Source organism: Peromyscus californicus, unplaced genomic scaffold (assembly GCF_007827085.1).
Source record: "Peromyscus californicus insignis strain IS unplaced genomic scaffold, ASM782708v3 Scaffold_5__1_contigs__length_169319896, whole genome shotgun sequence".
Taxonomy (NCBI): domain Eukaryota; kingdom Metazoa; phylum Chordata; class Mammalia; order Rodentia; family Cricetidae; genus Peromyscus; species Peromyscus californicus.
In genome coordinates this window covers 36,566,928-36,588,558 of record NW_026294573.1, presented here as the reverse complement: position 1 = coordinate 36,588,558, position 21,631 = coordinate 36,566,928, and the positions used below count along the sequence as shown (strand labels likewise).

General features: G+C 41.3%; 1 protein-coding gene across 5 annotated transcripts in view; it reads left to right on the top strand.

Moving 5' to 3' along the window:
* Nucleotides 1-21,631, top strand: part of Eif2b3 (eukaryotic translation initiation factor 2B subunit gamma) — an 86,868-nt gene that overhangs the window by 18,027 nt on the left and 47,210 nt on the right. For all 5 annotated transcript variants that reach the window (XM_052717560.1, XM_052717562.1, XM_052717559.1 and 2 more), the window contains one exon: nt 10,817-10,976. In XM_052717560.1, the coding sequence (XP_052573520.1) occupies nt 10,817-10,976 (160 nt within the window). The remainder of the gene's footprint in view (nt 1-10,816; nt 10,977-21,631) is intronic.

The window sequence follows — 21,631 nt, the reverse complement described above, 5'->3', positions numbered from 1 at the left end:
AGATATGTCAATATGTTATTTGTTGAGTTCTTTCTGGGTGTTAGTATGGTGAGTTTTTTATTTTTAAAACTATCTATTTATTTATTTATGTGGAGGCTGTATATGAGGGGTTATATGCCTGTCAGGACATATGTGTGGAGGTCAGAGGACATCTCGGAGGAGTTAGTTCTCTCCTCCCCTCATGTGGGTCCCAAGAATCTTAGTTTATCAGGCTTGGTGGCAATACCCTTACCTTCTAAGCCATCTTGCTGACCCTGTTTCTGTTTAAGTACTGATAACTATAAACTTAGAACTAAGTTTCCATAAACTTAGAAACTGGTTTCTCTAGCTATTGATTCTAGTTTTGTGATCCAAATAAGTTGCAATAAAGTATTTCCAGTTTTTGTGATTGTTAAAATTTGCTTTATGGCCTAAAAAATGTAATCTCTTTTGGGGACCATTCCACAGGCTGCATGAAGAATATGTATTCTGCAGCTGTTAGATGAACTATTCTGTAGATATCTGTAAGTCCATTTGCTGGCTGATCCAGTTTAATTCTGAAGGGTTTTTTGTTGATTTTTTTCAATTTGGATGAGCTGTCTAGATGAATGTGGAGTGCTGAAGTTACCTGTTTGTCCTTTGTGTCCAGTAGTATTTATTTTATGAAATTGATTGTACCAGTGTATAATGTATATGTACTCATATTTGTAGTCATTAAAATCCTGATGGATTGTTTTCTTTATTAATATGCAGTGACCTTTTTGTACATGTGTGCTTATGTCTGTATGTATACACGTTTGTGTGTGTGTGGGGGCACAAGTATGTGCAGGTGTTTTGGTATTTATTTGCTTGCAGAGCTTATTCTGTGTTTTCCTGGCTAATTGGTTTTTTGGGTTTTTTGTTGTTGTTGTTGTTCTGGGCTTATTTGTTTTGTTTTGTTTTTTGACACAAGGTCTCGCTATTTAGATCAGGCTGGATTCAAACTCACAGAGATCTACCTGCCTCTACCTATCAAATGCTAGGATTAAAGACGTGTGCCTCCATGCCCAGCAGAGGATAAATTTACGACTATGCCCATTGAGCCTTCACTTGAAAGCGTTTATCTAACATATCAGTCTCCATCTCTGCCCTTCAGGACAGCTGTGTGAGATTTCTTTCCTTTCAGACATCTCTTTTTTAAAAAAACCTGTTTGGAGATAGCAGATTCTTCTGTATTGCTTTGGAGAACTGCCTCGTGACCTCGGTAGCCACTGCCCTGTGAGTGGTCAGTTCCTACAAAGGAGGCTCTCCTGTGTCAGAATGTATGCTGTCTCAAGACGTCTCAAATTGGGTAGATTAACCTGGAGTGACATTAAACAAGGAGCAGGGGGTACAGAAGAGCTAACATTTACTGTTGCTCGTCTCCCAAACTAGTTGAGAACTGGAGAAACAGTAACGCTTTTGGAACCTTGGGTTTGGTTATGGAAACTAACAGAGGATTATCTAAACCCAGCTTCATAAACTGAGTCATAACCTCCTATGAGGGTCACATAACTGAACACAGAGGTTATGAAGGAGTTGGCAGCAGTAAAGGACTTTAAATGTATAATGGTCAAAATTTCATTTCAAAGCAAATGAGTAGCAAATCCCGAGTTTCTGACGGTGCTTACTGTTGCACTGGCCAGTTTTACTTCAGCCTTGGTTCCGAACACCCATCATGCTCCCTTCACTGTGCGTGGTGTTGCGCCACACAAGACCAGTCTGTATTAGGAACTGCGGTGTTTTAGTTTTCCCTCCTGTAGAATCACAAAGGACTTCATTAATATTGTCCTACTGTCAGAGCCCGAAAGAAGGCGTTTATGACAAGCCCAACAACTGGGGTTTGACCCCTGGACCCACGTGGTAGGAGGAGAAGAAACAACCCCAAGTTGTCCTCTCACCCCCCTATGTACAACATGACATGTGCCCTACCCCACAATAAAATAAATAAGCGGGCGGTGGGGGCGCACGCCTTTAATCCCAGCGCAGGTGGATCTCTGTGAGTTCGAGGCCAGCCTGGTCTACAGAGCGAGATTCAGGAAAGGTGCAAAGCTACACAGAGAAACCCTGTCTCGAAAAACAAAAACAAAAACAAAAAATAAAATAATAAATAAATACAATTTGAAAACATCAGTCAACTCTGAAAAATGTTAAGGATGTTCTGAGTCCTAGAATGTCAGATATTCAGCCAGTGTTTAGTTGTTTACATGAAAATAAATATGCACATACATGTCATTAGTATGCAAATTTGCATAAACAAAAATAAATTTAGTAAGTGATAATAAATTCAATTTTCTATGTTTAAAGATTGCTATTTTATGGTACCTTTGAGCAAAGAATTAAATATGGGAAAATTGGGTCTGGAGAGATGACTCAGTAATCAAGAGCACATACTGCCCCTCCAGAGGACCTGATTCAATTCCCAGCACCCACCCGGCAGCTCAAAACCGTCTGTAACTCCAGTTCCAGGGATCTGATGCCCTCTTCTGCCCTCCACAGGCACCAGGCACACATGTATACACATGCAAGCAATCCATCATACACATAAAATAGCTTCTTAAATAAATAAATATGGGGAAATTAGAAGTCAAAAGACCAGAATGGCTGTTTAAAGAAGTTAGCTGAGATGTGTAGAGTCTGAGACTGTGCAAGTGTTTGTTAATCTAGGTGAATGATGTTTTTATAAGTGCTTTCATTAGGTAATTTTTATTTTAAAAATGTTTAAAGACTAGGAAAAGGTTTTAGGACCCGCGCTAAGGCTGTGCAGTAGAAATAAAGAGGAAAACCAGAAGATGTTGGCTGTGGAGTCTGGGTGGAAGAGGGAGAGTTTCAGTCTTGGATGCCAGCAAGGTTTCTGACTTCAGGCCTGGGTAGTGGTGGCAGTGTGACAGGAAGAGTATTTAGCTCCGAGTCTAAGGATTATCACTTTTTTTCTTTTCTCTCTCTCTCTCTTTTTTTTTTTTTTTTTTTTTGGGACAAGGTCTTACCATGTAACCCTTAGTGACCTCAAAATTCCAAAGATCAGCCTGCCTATGCCTCCAGGGTGTTGGGATAGAAGGCTTGTGCCACCACACCCAGCAATCATCCCTCCATGCACCTACCACCCCAGTCTCAGTGAAAATAAACTGGCAGTTGGCCCTTTGCTATTAGGAACTACAGACTGGGAATTTTTTTCCTAAGCATTTTCAACCAAAACTAAACCAGTGATGTCTCCATTACAGTTAATTGTGGTGCTTGTAAAAGCCTACAACTACCTTTGGAGATTGGATTAAGTTGGGCCACATAGGAAAATATAAATTGGCTGTTTCTAGTCACACCAAATAGCAGTTCACTAGTTCCAGGCGGGCAGGGATAGAGTAGGGAGTGGTGATTTGGATCCTAGCCATTGTTTGGGAAGTGTTGGGTGGGTAAAAGCATGGTATTTTACCAAACCCTGGCACTTTTTTCCAGGGGGACTATGTTTTTCTTTTTCCTTGATGTAGGAAATCATTTGCCAGATTGTATTATTTGTCACAATCTGCCATGGAACAGCTGCCAGGAACAAAGCTATTCCAGTAGTTCTCACTTCTCTGTCACCACCACACAGACAAGCATCCAGTTTTCTGTTTAACTTTCGAGTTTTTTCCCAGTTTTACTCAGTGGTTTTGGCTTGATTGAAAATGTTCTTGTAATGAGATATTTCTGGGCTTTGTTGTGGCACTGTAATTGAGTTTTCTGAGCTTAGTATGTTTGCTTTAGTCAACACTAACTGGCAGCAGTTTGTAGTTTGAATTCCTGGGTGTCTTGAATTCTTCCTAAATACTAAAGTGATGCTTTCTCTTGGAGACTATGTATGTTGGCATATGTCAACAAGGCACATGTTTATTGGAGACCATGTATGTTGGTAATGTCAACAAGGCACATGTTTATTATCCTTCCAAACTGTGCTTTTTACCCTCACTGTTACCCTGGCTTCTTTAGGTGCAGCCTTCCAATGAAGCATGAAGACTGGTGGACTAGAGTAGGTGGGTCTTTGGAGATGTTTCTGCATAAGAGGCTGTTAGTGTTAGACGAGGACTGATCCCTTGAAACACAAGGCAGTTGAAGGCTGGTGTGTTCAGATTAGTTGCATTCTGAATTACAGTTACTTCACAGTCCAAACAATCCGTGTTTATTCATGGCTTGTGGCCACACATAATCAGTAGTACTTCTGACTCATTAGTTTCCAATTTGTTTCTCTTTAGACTTTTTTTCTTCTAGGATTTCCAGCTTTTTGATGAGACAGCAAATCTCTCCTATGGACGCAATGGAACAGCTGCTAGCAGGGAGTGTTTGGTTTGCTGTGGATCTTACCTGGTCCATTCCCTGGGACAGTCATGAGGGGGCCTGTAAACAGGACTCCATCTGTGTCCTGGGCCTGCTTTTCAGCCTGAGAACAGATGGCAACCAGACAGCAGAGGGAGGAGGGTCAGTCCCTGTAATCCTTTGGGATTTTGTATTAATGGTGTGTGACAGAACTTCTCCTCGGGAGACACACACACATTACTCACCTCTGATAGCACATCCATGACAGACCAGGTACTGACACCACCAAGGTCCAACTTGGTTTTCTAATGAGTTTGATTTTTATCAACTCCTGATTTTACCTACAGGAGTATGGGGAAGGGGTTACTCACAGGAGCAGAAATGATTCAAAGATAGCTCTGTCACCAAGGCTCACACCAGCATGGGCGACAGCCAATGAAGGCTGGGAACCTGGAGCACGCTGCACAGCTTAAAGGCAGCTCAGCAGGTTGGAGAGTGTCCTTTCTAAGTGACTGGTCTAAACTTCCTCCGGGCAGCTGGTCTAATTTCAGAGTTTTCTTAGAGTCTTCCTTGTAGCTCAGCTTTTATTGTTTACTCTGGCAGGGAGGGGCCCAGTGAGTTGTTCTGTTTGGGGTTGGGGGGAGCACACGACACACAGACAAATCGAGGACACTGACAACTGTTACACAATTCAGTAGGGGAAAAGTCATCTAAAAGCAAAGAGAAATAAGCCTACAGGCCTGCTCACAATTATACAAGGCTTGCTTGTTTGGCATTCACAGTGATGACAGATTTCAACACTTTTGCAGATACTAAATAAGGTCAGCATTTATTTCCCAAGACAACTTTGTCACCACTTCAGGGACATCTGCATCAGAGTCGTTTTGTCTAGTTTAAGGTACACCTAATTCGATTAGTCATAAAACAGTCAACTTATAAAAACAAATATTAAGGCAAATATTAAGAAAAAAAAGATTTTCCCCTCCACGAGCTGTCTTCATTATGATGAAGTGGAGCAGCTTCTGTGCTGTTGTACTGAAAAATCATATACCAAAAAGTAAATTCTGCAGACTTTTTCCTCCTTGGCTTGTATGTTGAGATGCTGTCTTATTGCTCTTTTTTGGGGGAGGGTAGAGTGGGGGTGGGTGGCTCCTGATTCATCTGCCTCTGCCTCCTGAGTTCTTGAATTATAGGCATATGCTACTACACTCAACACAAAATTACTCTTTTTTCACAGCAAGGGAATACATAAACCAAAAATACTTCATTTTTGAGACATGGTCTCACTATACAGCCCAATTAACTTCTAACTTATAGCAGTCCTCCTGCTTCCAAGTGTTAGGATTGCAAGCATGTGCCACCATACCTTACTTAAAAATACTTTCGTTTATAATAATTTATTGATCTAGTTTTTCCTGTTGATCTACTTAGCTAAATCTTGGCTCTTGTAAGAGTGAGCACCATTTAAACAACAGGCACGGGGCTGGAGAGATGGCTCAGAGGTTAAGAGCACTGACTGCTCTTCCAGAGGTCCTGAGTTCAATTCCCAGCAACCACATGGTGGCTCACAACCATCTGTAACAAGATCTGGTGCCCTCTTCTGGCCTGCAGTCATACATGCTGTATACCTAATAAAATAAATCTTTGATAGATAAATAAATAAACAAATAAATAAGCCACAGGCACAGTGCACACACCTGTGATCTCAGCACTTAGGTGATGAAGACAGGAGGATCAGAGTTAAAGTTATCCTCAGCTTGGTCGAGAGACCCTGACTCAAAATAAGTAAACGTTGTCAAGTATTTGAAGAGTGTTATTTTCTCTTTTTTCCTTTTCTTGTAGTAGGTGGCCCAGGCTGCCCTCTGAGCTATGATCCTCATGTGCAGCCTTCTGAGCACTGGGATTATAAGCATGCACCGCCATGCCTGGCTGCTGCTACTTTTTTCATAACCTCCCTCTCCTGCGTGCTCCCCACCACACAACTGTATATGCATTCACTTTCTTTTTTTATATATTTTCTTTATTTTTTTAATTGTTATTTTATGAGCATTGGTGTTCCGTCTGCATATATGTCCTTGTGAGAGTATCGGGTCCCCTGAAACTGAGGTTACAGATAGCTGTGAGCTGCCATGTGGGTGCTGGGAATTAAACCAGGGTCCTCTGGAAGAGCAGTCAGTGCTCTTAACCACTGAGCCATCTCTCCAGCCCTGTGTTCACTTTCTTTTCCTTACTGCAAAAATGCTGTTTTTTCAGCTCTTGTGGTTTTTAGCCCCTTTACCATCTTGATAACCTTGCACTTAGCACATTTCCGTTTTTACTTTTTAGCTACTCTTAGAATATGATACTCTAGCTCTTGTGTGATACCCATAATATGCATTATAGGACAGATCTCTTTGACTTATTGTTTGCAGTACTGCTGTTGCTTCTAGGGTCCTGTGCACGCTACGCAAGCATTCTATCACTGAACTGTACTTCCGACTCTAAGATAGACTTAGTTTATTTCAGACACTGTGGACTAGACTATCCCTTAAGTGGGTCTTCAAACAAGTGAAGCTCCGTTTTTGCAGCACTCTTGAACAATAAAGATTCCTTAGGTACACAGATATTTCTACTTGTTAACTCTTAAACAGTTGCATAACAACTACAAATTCATTTCTTCATGTATAAAGTGCTACTAATAGTAGTTCATACTGGATAGGGTTGTTTTGAAAGCAGAAAAAATGTGTACAAATTCCTAGTCAATAGGAAGCATTCATAAACATTAGTTACCATTATTACTTTCTTTAAAATTTTATTACATCTTGTAGCTGTAGAGGTGTGCATGCTCGTATGAATTAGTTCATGTCAGAGGACATCTTGTAGGAGTTGATTCTCTACTCCTGCTTTCTGGGTTCCAGGGATAGAACTCAGGTTATCGGGGTTGGTAGCAAGGCACCTTTCCCCACTAAGCCATCTTTTGGTCCTGGTTTCTTTTTTGAGACAAGCTGGCCTCAAATTTGCCCTGACCTTTATCTTTCAAGCCTCCTCCTTCTGCTTCTTGATTGCTGACTTTACAGCCCGTGTGCCTCCACACCCAGGTTTATACAGTGCTGAAAACAGCCTGTGGCTTCGTGAGTCCTGAGTAAGCGCTGTGCGACTGAGCTACATCCCTAGCTACCAGCAGTAGTTTGCATTGTAATTCATTTGAATTATTGGGATGGCAATCAGAAATAACACCATTCTGAGGCAGGCAGTGGTGGTGCACGCCTTTAATCCCAGCATTCGGAGGCAGGGGCAGGTGGGTCTCTGTGAGTTCAAGGCCAGCCTGGTCTACAGAGTGGGATCCAGGACAGCCAGGGCTACACAGAGAAACCCTGTCTCAAAAAACAAAACAAAAAACAAAAAAAAGAAAGAAAAAAAAGAAATTCCACCATTATGAGAAAATACTTTCTTCAATGATTATTAGTTTATTCTTCAGCTGAGAAGCAAGAAATGTGATTTATTGTACAAGAGTTACACTTGGCCACAGTGAGAACAGAACTGTTAGTGCAGAATGCCACAGGTCCAGGGTAGAGGGCCAGCCGGACTGTCTTGGGTATAAAGTAGACAGTCAAGTCTCTGGTGGTCTCTGAGCCAGTGGTGATATTCCAGATCTCGGAGACTCATGACTGACAGCAGCACACAGTCCACGACTTGTCCCAGCATCCCGTCCTTTAGTCCCTCACTCTGCCCCTGCAGCCTTTGTGGGACACAAGCTAAACTTCTTGCACCTCTGCCTCATCTTTCCTCTCTTGACTTGAGCCTGGGCGTTCACTCTCGTGGTGCAGTTTCGAGGAAGGTGGTGCTAAGGCTGAGAGACTCTTTAGTGATTTATTCACTTATCATTTTTTGCTTAATTTGCTGGTAGAGGTGAATATAGAACTTTTCTTTTGGAGTAGGAGTTAGTTTCGAAACAGGATTTCTTTATAGCCCTGGCCAGCCTGGTCTACAGATTGAGTTCCTGTTCTACTCACTCTGTAGACCAGGCTGACTTTGAACTCTGAGATCCACCTGCCCCTGCCTCCTGAGTGCTGGGATTAAAGGCATCCACCATCACTGTCCAGCTGAATGTAGAACTTTACACACGTTCAGCACTTGCCATACCACTGAGCTACATCCCTAGGACCTCATTCACCAATTATTAAATGCCTAGTGTATACTAGTCACTGATTGCAGGAATGGGCCTCACTTTTCCTATCCATAAAAAGAGGCCTGTAAGGTCTGGAGAGATGGCTCAGCGGTTAAGAGCACTGGCAGCTCTTCCAGAGGTCCTGAGTTCATTTCCCAGCAACCACATGGTGGCTCACAACCATCTGTAATGAGATCTGGCGCCCTCTTCTGACCTGCAGGCAAACATGCTGTATACATAATAAATAAATCTTTAAAAAGAAAAAAAAAATGCTAACTTAAAAAAAAAGAGGCCTGTAATGGTATTTGCTCCGCCCATAACCTTGGGCTATACAGCCCAAAGGAGGTGGTGCTTCCTGCAATTGTATGTGACCTCTGAGAAAGAGCAAGGAGAAGGTTGAGACAAGTCTGCTCCTGGCAGCACTGATTTACTTCAGAGAGGAGGATGGGCATCAAAGACACTCATGGAGTTTATCTTCTTCTTGGCAAGAATAGCCATTTGGGCAAGAAACTGCTCTTGCCTGGACTGCTAATAATATGTTATATAAACTGGACATGCAGGACTCATGAAAATGACCACTGAGTTTGCCAAAACAAGGTAAAATGGTCCTTCAGGTTCCTCAGCTTTGCAGAGGAGACTGTCAGACATTCTACAGGACACAGGAAAAAGTGACTGAGAGACTAGGTCTATTGGCTGAAGATGGATGCCCCAATGTTACAGAGGAACTTTGGATGACTGTCCAGGCAGGCAGCTGTCTCTCATTTCCAGATTTTTGGAAGTTGCTTACAATGTTCTTCCTGTTTACTTAGGTAATATTATATCCTTCTGAGGTCTTTGATGTAGTTGAAGTCTAGATGGTTATAATTTTCCTTGGTTATGATAAATGATAAATTAGATATGAAACTTTAGACTCACAAATATAGGATAGATAATAAAATATTTTCTTTAATTTTGCCAAATACAAATAGACTAGATACTGTAGACCAGACTGGGTTCAAACTCACAGAGATCCACCTGCCGCAGCCACCCGAGTGCTAGGATTAAAGGTATGCGCCAGCACTGCCTGGCTTTGATAGCTGTTTTATTGTATGTAATATTACTATATTAAAGTTAAAACCTTCCTTTTTGATTAGAAAGAAAAGGGGAAGTGCTGTGGGATGTCTTTCTTTATTCTGTGAATATGTGTTACTCTGATTGGTTGATAAATAAAGCTGTTTGGCCTATGGCAAGGCAGCTTAGAGGCAGGCGGGAAATCCAAGAGAGAGACACAGGAAGGAGAGGCAGGGAGGAGATGCCATCCCGCCATCCAGGGAGCAGCATGTAATGGCACACAGATAAAGCCATGGGAAGTGTGGTGATACATAGATTAGTTATGGGTTAATTTAAGATATAAGAACTAGCTAGCAAGAGGCCTGCCATAGACTATATAATTTTTAAATAAGATAACCCTCTGTGTGTTTATTTGGGACCAAGCAGCTGTGGGATGCAGGTGGGAGAGATTCGTCCCAACTGCAGGGCCCAGGCAGGACCAGAGAAATCTTCCAACTACAGAGACCAATACTGTTAATAACAACAATACTGTTTATATGATGTTGCTACAAGATTAAATGGGTTCTTTGTATATGCTTCAAACTATATTGTAATTGTTCACTACCTAGAATGTGAATTAGCAAAGAATGAGATATTTAGGTTTATCTTTACTTTATGTGTCAGAGTGTTTTGCCTGCCTGGTGTGTGTGTGTGTGTGTGTGTGTGTGTGTGTGTGTGTGTGTGTGTGTGTGTGTGTGTGTGTGTGTGAAGTGAACTCCTGGTGTCTGTGGAGGTCAAAAGAGGTATCAGATCCTCTCTAATACAGCCATGTGGGTACTGGTAACCAAACTCAGGTCCTCTGCAAGAGTAGTAAGTGCTCTTAACTATTGAGCCATCTCTCTTGCCCCTGATGTTTTATAAAGATTATTTCTACCAGGCTGTGGTGGCACAAACCTTTAATTCTAGCCCTTGGGAAGTAGAGGCAGGTGGATCTCTGTGTGTTCTAGGTCAGCCAGGGCTACACAGAGAAACTTAAAAACTTAAAAAAAATTATTTCCAGTCGTGGAAATAGACAGTGTGATAGTTTTCATAGTTTTAAGACTGTCCTTAAAGATCTGGTGCCAGAAGTATCTCAGGACTGCCCATTAAGGTTCACAAGGGGGCAGCAGAGATTACAGATCCTGCCCCAGCACAATTCCATTAGGACAACCCCATTTATTTTACTTTTTTTTTCTGTTCAAACGAGATTTGAACATACTGTGTGGTTTGTATGTTTCTAAGTTGTGATATGCTTGTCTTTAATGATTTATGTGAGTCGTTATTTTTTGTGATGTTTACTTTCCTCTCTTCATTTGACAGACAGATGTGCTGGTCCTGAGCTGCGATCTGATAACAGATGTTGCCTTACATGAGGTTGTGGACCTGTTCAGAGCTTATGATGCATCACTTGCCATGTTAATGAGAAAAGGACAAGATAGCATAGAACCAGTTCCAGGTCAGAAGGGGAAAAAAAAAACAGGTAAGGTAGATGAGAGTCGATTTTATAATTATTATTGTCGTTCTTCCTTTCATATAAGAAACATTTATTGGGAACCCACTATGCACAGTAAATACTGTGCTGGGGGTTCATGACATAAAATCAAGATAGTCTCTGATGCTTAAATGTTTATACTATTAATTAAATTCTGTTACATCTTTTTGTATATGGGAAGGATTACATTCTGTTTAAGTCTCAGATAGTTGAATACATGGCACCTGTCTCTTGATATCTGTGAGGAACTGGCTCTAGGATGCAGGGATGAAAGCACACATACGTATCCACACACTATCACAGCTCTCTATACTCATCCCTGTATACAAAATGGTATAGTGTTTACTTATAACCTATGTACATTTTGAGTATACTTTTTTAAGAAAGGGTCTAACTGTAAAGTTCTACCTGTCTTGCTACATAGCCTATGAGTGGCCTAGAGCTTGCTGTGTAGACCAGGCTGGCCTGGAACTCACAGAGATCCACCTGCCTCTTGAGTGCTGGGATTAAAGGTGTGAGTCGCCTCGCCACGGTGTTTTTTATATCTTAGCCTTAGGAATTATCTGTTGATTTCCTACTCAGGAACTTAAAGATGTAGGTCTGTTTTACCATACCGTCTGCTCCTATTTTTAAACTCCATACAGCTTCCTAATGTGGCTATTGGAATCATATTATTAACTAGATATTTAATGGTTATATTACTATGATTATATGTAGTAGTCACAGCTGAGCCTTGTACATTTTTCTTTCTTGTTCTTATTTTCTTAAATACTGTTTTGTTGTATTGCGTGCTTGTTTTCTTTGTATTTATTGCTAATCCAACCCCAGCTCCAGCTATGTGAATGTCCTGAACTACATTTTAGCATATTGGGTAATCCTTCAGTTCAAATTATCTCCTTTTTCTTTTTGAGACAATCTCACTAAATGAGTCTCATTGTAGCCCTAGCTGGAACTCTCAATGCAGAACAGTCTGGACTCTTACAGAGATCCACCTATCTGTGCCTCCCAATGCTGCGATTAAAGGATGCACCATATTGAGCCCCCTTTTTCCACCAATGGTGCTAGGAATCAAACCCAGGGCCCGATTTATTAAATTCTCCCAAGTCTTTTTGTCACATCTTTTTTTGTTTTGTTTTGTTTGTTTTTCAAGACAGGGTTTCTCTATGTATCCCTGGCTGTTCTGGAACTCGCTCTGTAAACCAGGTTGCCCTCGAACTCACAGAGATCTGCTTGCCTCTCTCCCGAGTGCCGGAATCAAAGGTGTGTGTTACCACCTCCCAGTTTGGATATTTTCAGTATCTCTAAAAGGAATAAAAATCCTCAAAAGCCTGTCCACAGCTGTGTTAAATACAACACGTCCGCCTAAGGCTCCTAGGTGCGGCTCTTCCTTTTTGGGAGTTATTTGCCACTGCTGCAGCCCTGTTTTGAGTTCTTTCTTTCCTTCTTTCCTTCTTTTTTAATTATTTTGCGGGGCATAGTGGCTCACGCCTTTAGTCTCAGCACTCAGAGGGTGAAGCAGCAGATCTCTGAGTTCAAGGCCAGCTGGTCTATACAGAGAGACCTTGTTTCCAAAACAAAAGCAAAAACAAAAAAGGACACAAACTCTTTGAAATCCCTTATTTGGATTATTGGTGTCCATTGCCTGCAGAAAACTGTCCTAGCATCTCATCTTCCAGGATTTTACTCTAGTTTTCCCTTTCAGAGCTCTTCTTTTGTCTGTCTGTCTGTCTGTTTGCTTGTTGAGTACCAGCTTCTTGTCTTTTCTGAATCTCTCTCTCTCTCGTTTTTTTTTTTCCCCCGTTGGGTTGGTTTGGGTGTTTTGAATCCGGATGTTCTTATGTAGTATGGGCTTTGGCCTTAAACTCAAGGTCCTTCTGCCTTGGCCTCCCAGGTAGAAAGATTACAAAGGATGTGATGCCATGCCCATCTCTGAAGGGTCTTTTCCTCAGAAATGCCATGGCTTAATTTGATGCTATGGGCTAATCCACATACGTTTTGCCTGCATGTATGTCTGTGTACCATGTGTCCCCAAAGAGATAATGGGAGAGCTTCAGATCCCCTGGGACTGGAATTACAGATGGTGGTTAGCCTCAGTGTGGATGATGAGAATCGAACCAGAGTTCCTGCAAGAGCAGCCAGTGTTCTTAACCACTGAGCCATCTCTCCAGCTCTATACGGTCTTTATTCAGATGGCAACTGTTTAAGTTTGGAACAGAATAGGGCCTTCCTCGGCTGCTTTTGCGTTTGTGATCTCAGTTTCTCTGGTGGCCCACCTCTTTTCTTCGCTTCTGCTTTACTTCTGTCCAAGGCTTTGACTCTTTCTCTTTATTTTACTTTGCGTTTGTTTGTTTGTTTGATTGTTTATTGGGCAGGGTCTCTGTAGCTCTGGCTGTCCTGGAACTCACTCTGTAGACCAGGCTGGCCTCAAACTCACAGAGATCTGCCTGGCTCTGCTTTGCTTTTGTTCCTTACTTTACTTCTCTGTCATTGATGGCTGTAGTTTCTGCTCTTGTTCCCCCACCTCCTTTTGCTATGTTCTTCAGATTTAGCACTGCTCAGTATGTTTCCCTCCTTCTTGTAAGAAGCCTCAAGCAAAAGCATTGCTTCAGTATCAATATCATCTGCCATTTTCTCTGGATTCAGAGTCCAGGATGCTCTCCAATGCACCAGGCTTTCAGGTGCCTGGTACTAATATTCTGGAAGACACTGTTGGTCTGCTGTGACCCATAACTATCATTGTTAACTCAGAGCCCACCTGTAGCTAGAGTTTTCCTGCCTGGCCCACAGTCAGGACAAATCTCTCTCACCTGCCAGTCCCACAGCCCCTCAGACCCAACCAAGTAAACACAGAGACTTATATTGGTTACAAACTGTATGGCCGTGGCAGGCTTCTTGCTAACTGTTCTTACAGCTTAAATTAATCCATTTCTATAAATCTATACCTTGCCACATGGCTCGTGGCTTACCGGCATCTTCACATGCTGTTTATCATCGTGGCGGCTGGCAGTGTCTCTGACTCAGCCTTCCACTTCGCAGCTTTATTTTCCTCCTTGTCCCGCCTAACTTCCTGCCTAGCCAATGGCCAATCAGTGTTTTATTTATTGACCAATTAGCAACACATTTGCCATACAGAACATCCCACAGCACCCACCCTCCACTTCAGGACTGAGGAAGGTATCGAGGGGCTCAGCTGTGAGAGCTGGCTTTCTCCTTTAGTTTAGTTAGTCACCACGACTTGTTTGCCATCAGCAGGTTCTAACAGTGGAAACGGAAGCTACCAGGTGTGTGGAGCCGTAAACTTGGGACATGTCACTTCAGCTATCCTCCTTTGTCAAAGCTAGTTACCGCCTCAAGGTGGTGGCCCACCTTTAATGCCAGCCCTTGGGAGGCAGAAAAAAGCTAGTTGCTAAGCCAGCCAAGGATTGTAAAGTATTGGGAACTAACCATATCTCTGATGGTAGAAGCTGTACATTTGTGACCTTTCAAAATCTGCGGTACAGACTATTAGTCTGGGTTTAGTTTTGTTTTGGGTTTGGTTTTCAAGATAGGGTTTCTCTGTATAGCCTTGACTATCTAGAACTTCCTGTGTAGACCAGGCCAACCTCAAACTCAGAGATCCATCTGCCTCTGCCTCCCAAGTGCTGGGATTAAAGGTGTACACCCACCACCACCTGGCCAACCATTAGTCTGGGTTTTAAATATGGTTTTCTGTTGTTTGGGACAGTGTCTCACCATGTAGTCCTGGCTACCCTGGAACTTGCTGTGTAGGTTGGGCTGGCCTTGAACTTGCTGCAGCTCCCTAGTCTGTCTCTCCATACTGGCATTATTACCCGCCTTTGCCCATTGCTCCTGCCTATGTAGTTTTGATTTGTTCTTAATTTGTGTAGCATGTTTGTGTTTGTGTAATGAGTAAATATCCCTGTCATTTATCCTATCTCTATCTGGCTTTGGCATCAGGATCATGCTGATGTCATAAAATGAGTTAGAATTCTGAACTCCAAATGACCTTTTTTATAGAGTAGGAGTAGAGTACAGATTTACTGATGAGTAGTGATAAATGGAGACGTGAATAACTGTAGAAGATAGAAAAGTCAATCCGAAAAGTAAAAATCAAGTAGAAAAAAGTAGGAATATTTGAATATGACAATTTTTAAAAATGCAAGTTCATAATTTTATTTGCTCCCTTAACCTTGTTTGTGTAGTCTTTCTTCATCGGGTAAACATTCTGAAGTCACTAGTTCTTCCCCCAAGTGGAGTTCGCTGTGGTAAACAGGAGTATCTATAACCTCTATTCAGAGTTTACAGTTGCTATGGCAGCCACAAAGACACAATACAAGGAGGAAGGCCCAAGAAGGAAAGCCATGTGGCAACATAGCCAAAAATTGCCTGGCTGGAAATTATGGCTCCCAGGACAGTCAAGTGATTCAGGGTTTTTGTGAGTCTAAGAACTTGAGTATGTTAAACACTCCAAATTAGATCCAGAAATACCATCTCTCTATTCCTCTATTAAATTGATAGCTCATAATTAAACCTTTACAAATTTTATTATAGTCTCAAATTATCATGTGATAGGTGAATTGATATATTTTAGAGTTGTGTGTGACATTTGGGATTATTTTCAAAATTTAGCTTTTTTTTTTTTTTTTTTTTCCTGGAACTGAGGACCAAACCCAGGGCCTTGCACTTGCTAGGCAAGCGCTCTACCACTGAGCTAAATCCCCAACCCCTAAAATTTAGCTTCTATTGGCCATATTTGATTTTCCTTCTTTGGATTTCACTAATTTTGGTTTTAGGGAAAAAATTGTAATTTTTTCCTCATTTACATTCAAACACTGAGTATGATGAGATGACCAGCTACCGTGTGATTGATGGCCTTGAGTGCTTCAGTCACCAAGCTAAATGTCACACAGTTACACTGTTGGAGACATAGGGACAACAGTGAAGCATGCCAGGTATAGTAGTACTCAGCTATGCTCCCACCTCTCCAGAGGCTGAGGCAGGACAGTCATGAGTTCAAGTCCAGCCTGAGTTACATATTGAGACCTGTCTCAAAAGAAAGGTGGGAGGATGCAGACATATATGCTTATATGCGTGTGCCAGATAGCTTGTGCATGTGTACATGTGTAAAGGCCAGACAGAGGTTAACATTGGTGTCCTCCCCTCCTCACCCGCTCCCCCTTTTTTTTTTTTTTTTTTGGTTTTTCGAGACAGGGTTTCTCTGTGTAGCTTTGCGCCTTTCCTGGAACTCACTTTGTAGACCAGGCTGGCCTCGAACTCACAGAGATCCGCCTGCCTCAGCCTCCCGAGTACTGGGATTAAAGGCGTGCGCCACCACCGCCCAGCTCCCCTCCCCCTTTTTAAAGACATGATCTCTCACTGAATCTGGAACTTGCTATTTCAGCTAGATTGGGATCTGTTTGTCTTTGCCTCTACACCCCTTCCTGGGGTTAGAGGCACATGCTGCCACCCCCAGTTATTATGTGGATACTGAGGATTCAGACTCAGGTTCTCATGCTTGCTTAACAAGCACTTTATACATTGAGCACAGAGAATGTATTTTGGTTTTTTTGTAGGGGGGTCGCATTGGTTTGTTTGTTTTTTGTTTTTTCCTTGAGACAAAGTTTCTCTGTGTAGTTCAGGCTGGCCTGGAACTTGCTCTGGAGACCAGGCTGGCCTCTAACTTGGAGATCTGCCCACCTCTGCCTCCCAAGTGTTGGGAATACAGGCATGCACCACCACCGCCCTAACTTAAATTTTTGTTTGTTTGTTTTTTGTTTTCTTCAAGACAAGATCTCACTATGTAGCTCTGGCTGTCCAGGAACTCACTCTGTAGACCAGGCTAGCTTCGAACTCACAGAGATCCATCTGCCTCTGCTTCCCGATTGTTGGAATTAAAGGCAGGGCTGGAGAGATGGCTCAGAGGTTAAGAGCACTGCTTGTTCTTCCAAAGGTCCTGAGTTCAATTCCCAGCAACCACATGGTGGCTCACAACCATCTGTAATGAGATCTGGTGCCCTCTTCTGGCCTGCAGGGATACGTGCAGACAGAACACTGTATATATAATAAATAAATCTTAAAAAAAAATAATCTGTGGCATTGGAATGTAGAAAGTACTTGTCAGGTTAGTGTGAGTGGGTAATAGAGCTGACTGAAAAGACCATGAAAAAGCTCCTGGCTTGTTAAAAAAAAAAAAAAGGCTCTATGGAATTAAAGGCATGTGCCACTATACCTGACAACTTAAATTATTTTTATTTTTTGTTTTGTTGTTGTTGTTGTTGTTTTTTCAAAACAGGGCTTCTCTGTGTATCCCTGGCCATCCTGGAATTCAATCTGTAGAATAGGTTAGCCTCATTCACCTCTGCCTCTGCCTCCTGAGTGCTGGGAATAAAGACATGTGCTACTGCCACCGGAAAGCAATTTAAATATTTTCATAGCTTGGTCAATAATACTATTATAAATTCTTTACATATATTAACTCTTAATCTTCATAACAAACCTGTGTATTTAAAATACCATTGATCCCATTTAACTGAAGAATAAAGAGGTTAATTAATGTATTTATATGTAAGTAAGTAACCATGCTGAGATTTATACCCTAGTGGATAGCTTTAGAAGCTCACTTCTTATTCGTTATATTATGCTACTTCTGTGTATACCTGTTTCTAGATAAACACACTGGCAAGGTGGTGGTGTCGCGTGCCCATAATCCCAACACTCAGAGGCAGAGGCAGGGGGATATCTGTGGATCTGAGGCCACCTGGTCTAAAGATCAAATTCCAGGACAGTCAGGACTACACAGAAAAATTCCGTCTCAAAAAAAAAAAGATACACACACTGTGTAATTGCTAGTGTGAATATTTGTATGTTTGTGCATGTGTGTGTTAAATGTGTTCCTGTATGTGAATACACCTGTATTTGGTGGCCAGAGGTCAATGTTAAACCTCTTCCACAATCACTTTCCACGTTGTTTTTTTTTTTTTTTTTATACAATCTCTTGTTGAACCTGGAGCTCTCTGATTCAGCTAGAGTAGCTGGCCAACAAGCCCCAGGGATCCTCCTGTATCTGCCTCCCCAGCTCTGGAACTACAAGTGAATACCACCGTATCTAACTTCCACAAGGATGCTAGGGCTCACTCAGGTCCTCATGCTTGTGCAGCAAGAACTTTACTCTCTTAGCTGTCTCCCCAGCCAAGTAGCACATATTATTGTCTAACAACGAGCTAGATGTTACAGGAAATACAAAACAGTAATAAACCAACCTTTGAGGTATTTATATTGTGATTGGGGAAAAGAAATATACCATAGGAAGTAGCAATAAATTGGCAGCATATAATTGTCTACCATCGAACTCTCTATACTTAGTAAAATACGCATTTTTTGTCAGTGCCTTTACCATATATACAGTTGCATAGTAGGTATGTAGTTAATTTTGATTAACTATGGGTAATGTTAAATAGTAGTATTCCCACTTTCACAGTGAACAGACCTAGATTATTTGCAAAGAGAGAATTCCTTGCTACACTTTCTGTGATGTGTAGTAGATAAGTCACCTGCTGTTTTGATTGGACTGTGTCTTCACTGTCTCACTTCTTGTCCTCCCTTAGATGCTGGCACTCAAACCTGAGACCTCTTGCATGCTAGGCAAATGCTTCACCACTGAGTTACTCCAGCCTCTTTCATTTCTTAGGCTGGGCTTGACTTTGAAGTTGCACCACCACTCTTACCTCTTAACTTTTTTGGTGGGGGGTGGGGGTGAGGAGGGGTGGGAGGGTGGAGGTGGGTTGTTTTTTGGGTTTTTTTGTTTTTGTTTTTTGGTTTTTCGAGGCAGGGTCTCTCTGTGTAGCCCTAGCTGTCTTGAACTCACTCTGTAGACCAGGCTGGCCTTGAAATCACAGAGATCCACCTGCCTCGGCTGAGATTAAAGGTGTGAGCCACCACTGCCTGGCTTAACTTTATATTTTTTAAATAATTTCATGTTTATGGAGTGGTTTAAAATATAGCAGTTTACCAGAATGGCACAAAGAACTTTACCTAGATTTTCTGATTTTTTTTTTCATTTTTATTTATTTATTTATTTATTTTTCTATCATCAGCTTGATACAGTACAAATTCTTATCCTAATAGTGAAATGTTTCATTGAGGCTTGCCCAGTAATTGAGTAAAATCAAAACTTATTATAAGCCACAGTCATCCTAGGGTCCCCCCTGCTATATCGCCTCCCTGGTTCTGTGGGTTGCAGTCTGATAGTCCTTTGCTTTATATCTAGTGTCCACTTATGAGTGAGTACATACCATGTTTGTCCTTCTGGGTTTGGGTTACCTCACTCAGGATGATATTTTCTAGTTCTATCCATTTGCCTGCAAATTTCATGCTGTCATTGTTTTTCTCTGCTGAGTAGTACTCCATTGTGTATATATATCACATTTTCTTAATCCAGTCTTCAGTTGACAGGCATCTAGGTTGTTTCCATGTTCTGGCTAATACAAATAGTGCTGCTATAAACATAGTTGAGCATGTATCTTTGTGGTATGATTGAGCATTCCTTGGGTATATGCCCAAGAGTGGTATGGCTGGGTCTTGAGGTAGATCAATTCCCAATTTTCTGAGAAACCGCCATACTGATTTCCACAGTGGTTGTACAAGTTTGCACTCCCACCAACAGTGGAGGAGTGTTCCCTTTGCTCCGCATCCTCTCCAACATAGACTGTTATTAGTGTTTTTTATCATAGCCATTCTGACAGGTGTAAGGTGGTATCTCAGAGTTGTTTTGATGTGCATTTCTCTAATGATTAAAGATGTTAAGCATTTCTTTAAATGTCTTTCAGCCATTTGTGATTCTTCTTTTGAGAATTCTCTGTTTAGCTCTTTAGCCCATTTTTTAACTGGATTGCTCAGTATTTTGATGCCTAGTTTCTTGAGTTCTTTATATACTTTGGAGATCAGCCCTCTGTCAAATATGGGGTTGTTGAAGGTCTTTTCCTATTCTGTAGGCTGTCTTTTTTTTTGTCTTATTGACTGTGTCTTTTGCCCTACAAAAGCTTCTCAGTTTCAAGAGGTCCCATTTATTAATTGTTGTGCTCAGTGTCTGTGCTGCTGATGTTATATTTGGGAAGTGATCTCCTATGCCAATGCGTTCAAGAGTACTTCCTGCTTTCTCTTCTGTTAAGTTTAGTGTAATTGGATTTATGTTGAGGTCTTTGATCCACTTGGACTTAAGTTTTGTGCATGGTGACAAATATGAATCTATTTGTAATCTTCTGCATGTTGACATCCAGTTATGCCAGCACCCTTTGTTTCAGATGTTTCATTTTTTCCATGGTATAGTTTTGGCTTGTTGAAAATCATATGTCCATAGGTGTGTGGATTAATGTCAGGGTCTTCAATTCGATTCCTTTGGTCCACATGTCGGTTTTTATGCCAGTACCAAGCTGTTTTTATTACTATAGCTCTATAATAGAGCTTGAGGTCAGGGATGGTGATGCCTTCAGAGGTTGCTTTATTATACAGGATTCTTTTAGCTATCCTGGATCTTTTGTTTCTCCATATGAAGTTGAGTATTTTTCTTTCCAAGTCTGTGAAGAATTGTGTTGGTATTTTGATGGGGATTGCATTGAATCTGTAGATTGCTTTTGGTAAGATTGCCATTTTTACTATGTTAATCCTACCTATTCATGAGCATGGGAATCCTTCCATTTTCTGATATCTTCTTCAATTTCTTTCTTTAGAGACTTAAAGTTCTTATCAAACAGGTCCTTCATTTGTTTAGTTAGTGTTGTCCCAAGGTATTTTATATTATTTGTGGCTATTGTAAAGGGTGATATTTCTCTGACTTCTTTCTCAGCCCTTTTATCATTTGTGTATAGGAGGGCTACTGATTTTTTATAGTTGATCTTGTACCCTGCCACTTTAATAAAGGAGTTTATCAGCTGTAGGAGTTCCCTGGTAGAATTTTTAGGGTCATTTATGTATACTATCATATCATCTGCAAGTAGTGAAAGTTTGACTTCTTCCTTTCCAATTTTTATCCCTTTGATCTCCTTTTGATGTCTTATTGCTCTATCTAGAACTTCAAGTACTATATTGAATAAATATGGAGAGAGTGGACAGCCTTGTCTTGTTCCTGACTTTAGTGGAATCACTTTGAGTTTCTCTCCGTTTAATTTGATGGTGGCTGTTGGCTTGCTGTAAATTGCCTTTATTATGTTTAGGAATGTTCCTTGTATTCCTGATCTCTCTAAGACCTTTATCATGAAGGGGTGTTGGATTTTGTCAAAGGCTTTTTCAGCATCTAATGAGATGATCATGTGGTTTTTTTTTCTTTCAGTTTGTTTATATGGTATATTACATTGACAGATTTTCGTATGTTGAACCATCCTTGCATCCCTGGGATGAAACCTACTTGGTCATGGTGGATAATTTTTTTGATGTGTTCTTGGATTCGGTTTGCCAATATTTTGTTGAGTATTTTTGCATCGATGTTCATGAGGGAGATTGGTCTGTAATTATCTTTCTTTGTTGCATCTTTGTGTGGTTTGGGTATCAGGGTAATTGTAGCCTCATAAAAAGAGTTTGGCAGGGTTCCTTCTGTTTTTATGGTGTGGAACAATTTGAAGAGTATTGGAATTAGTTCTTCTTTGAAAATC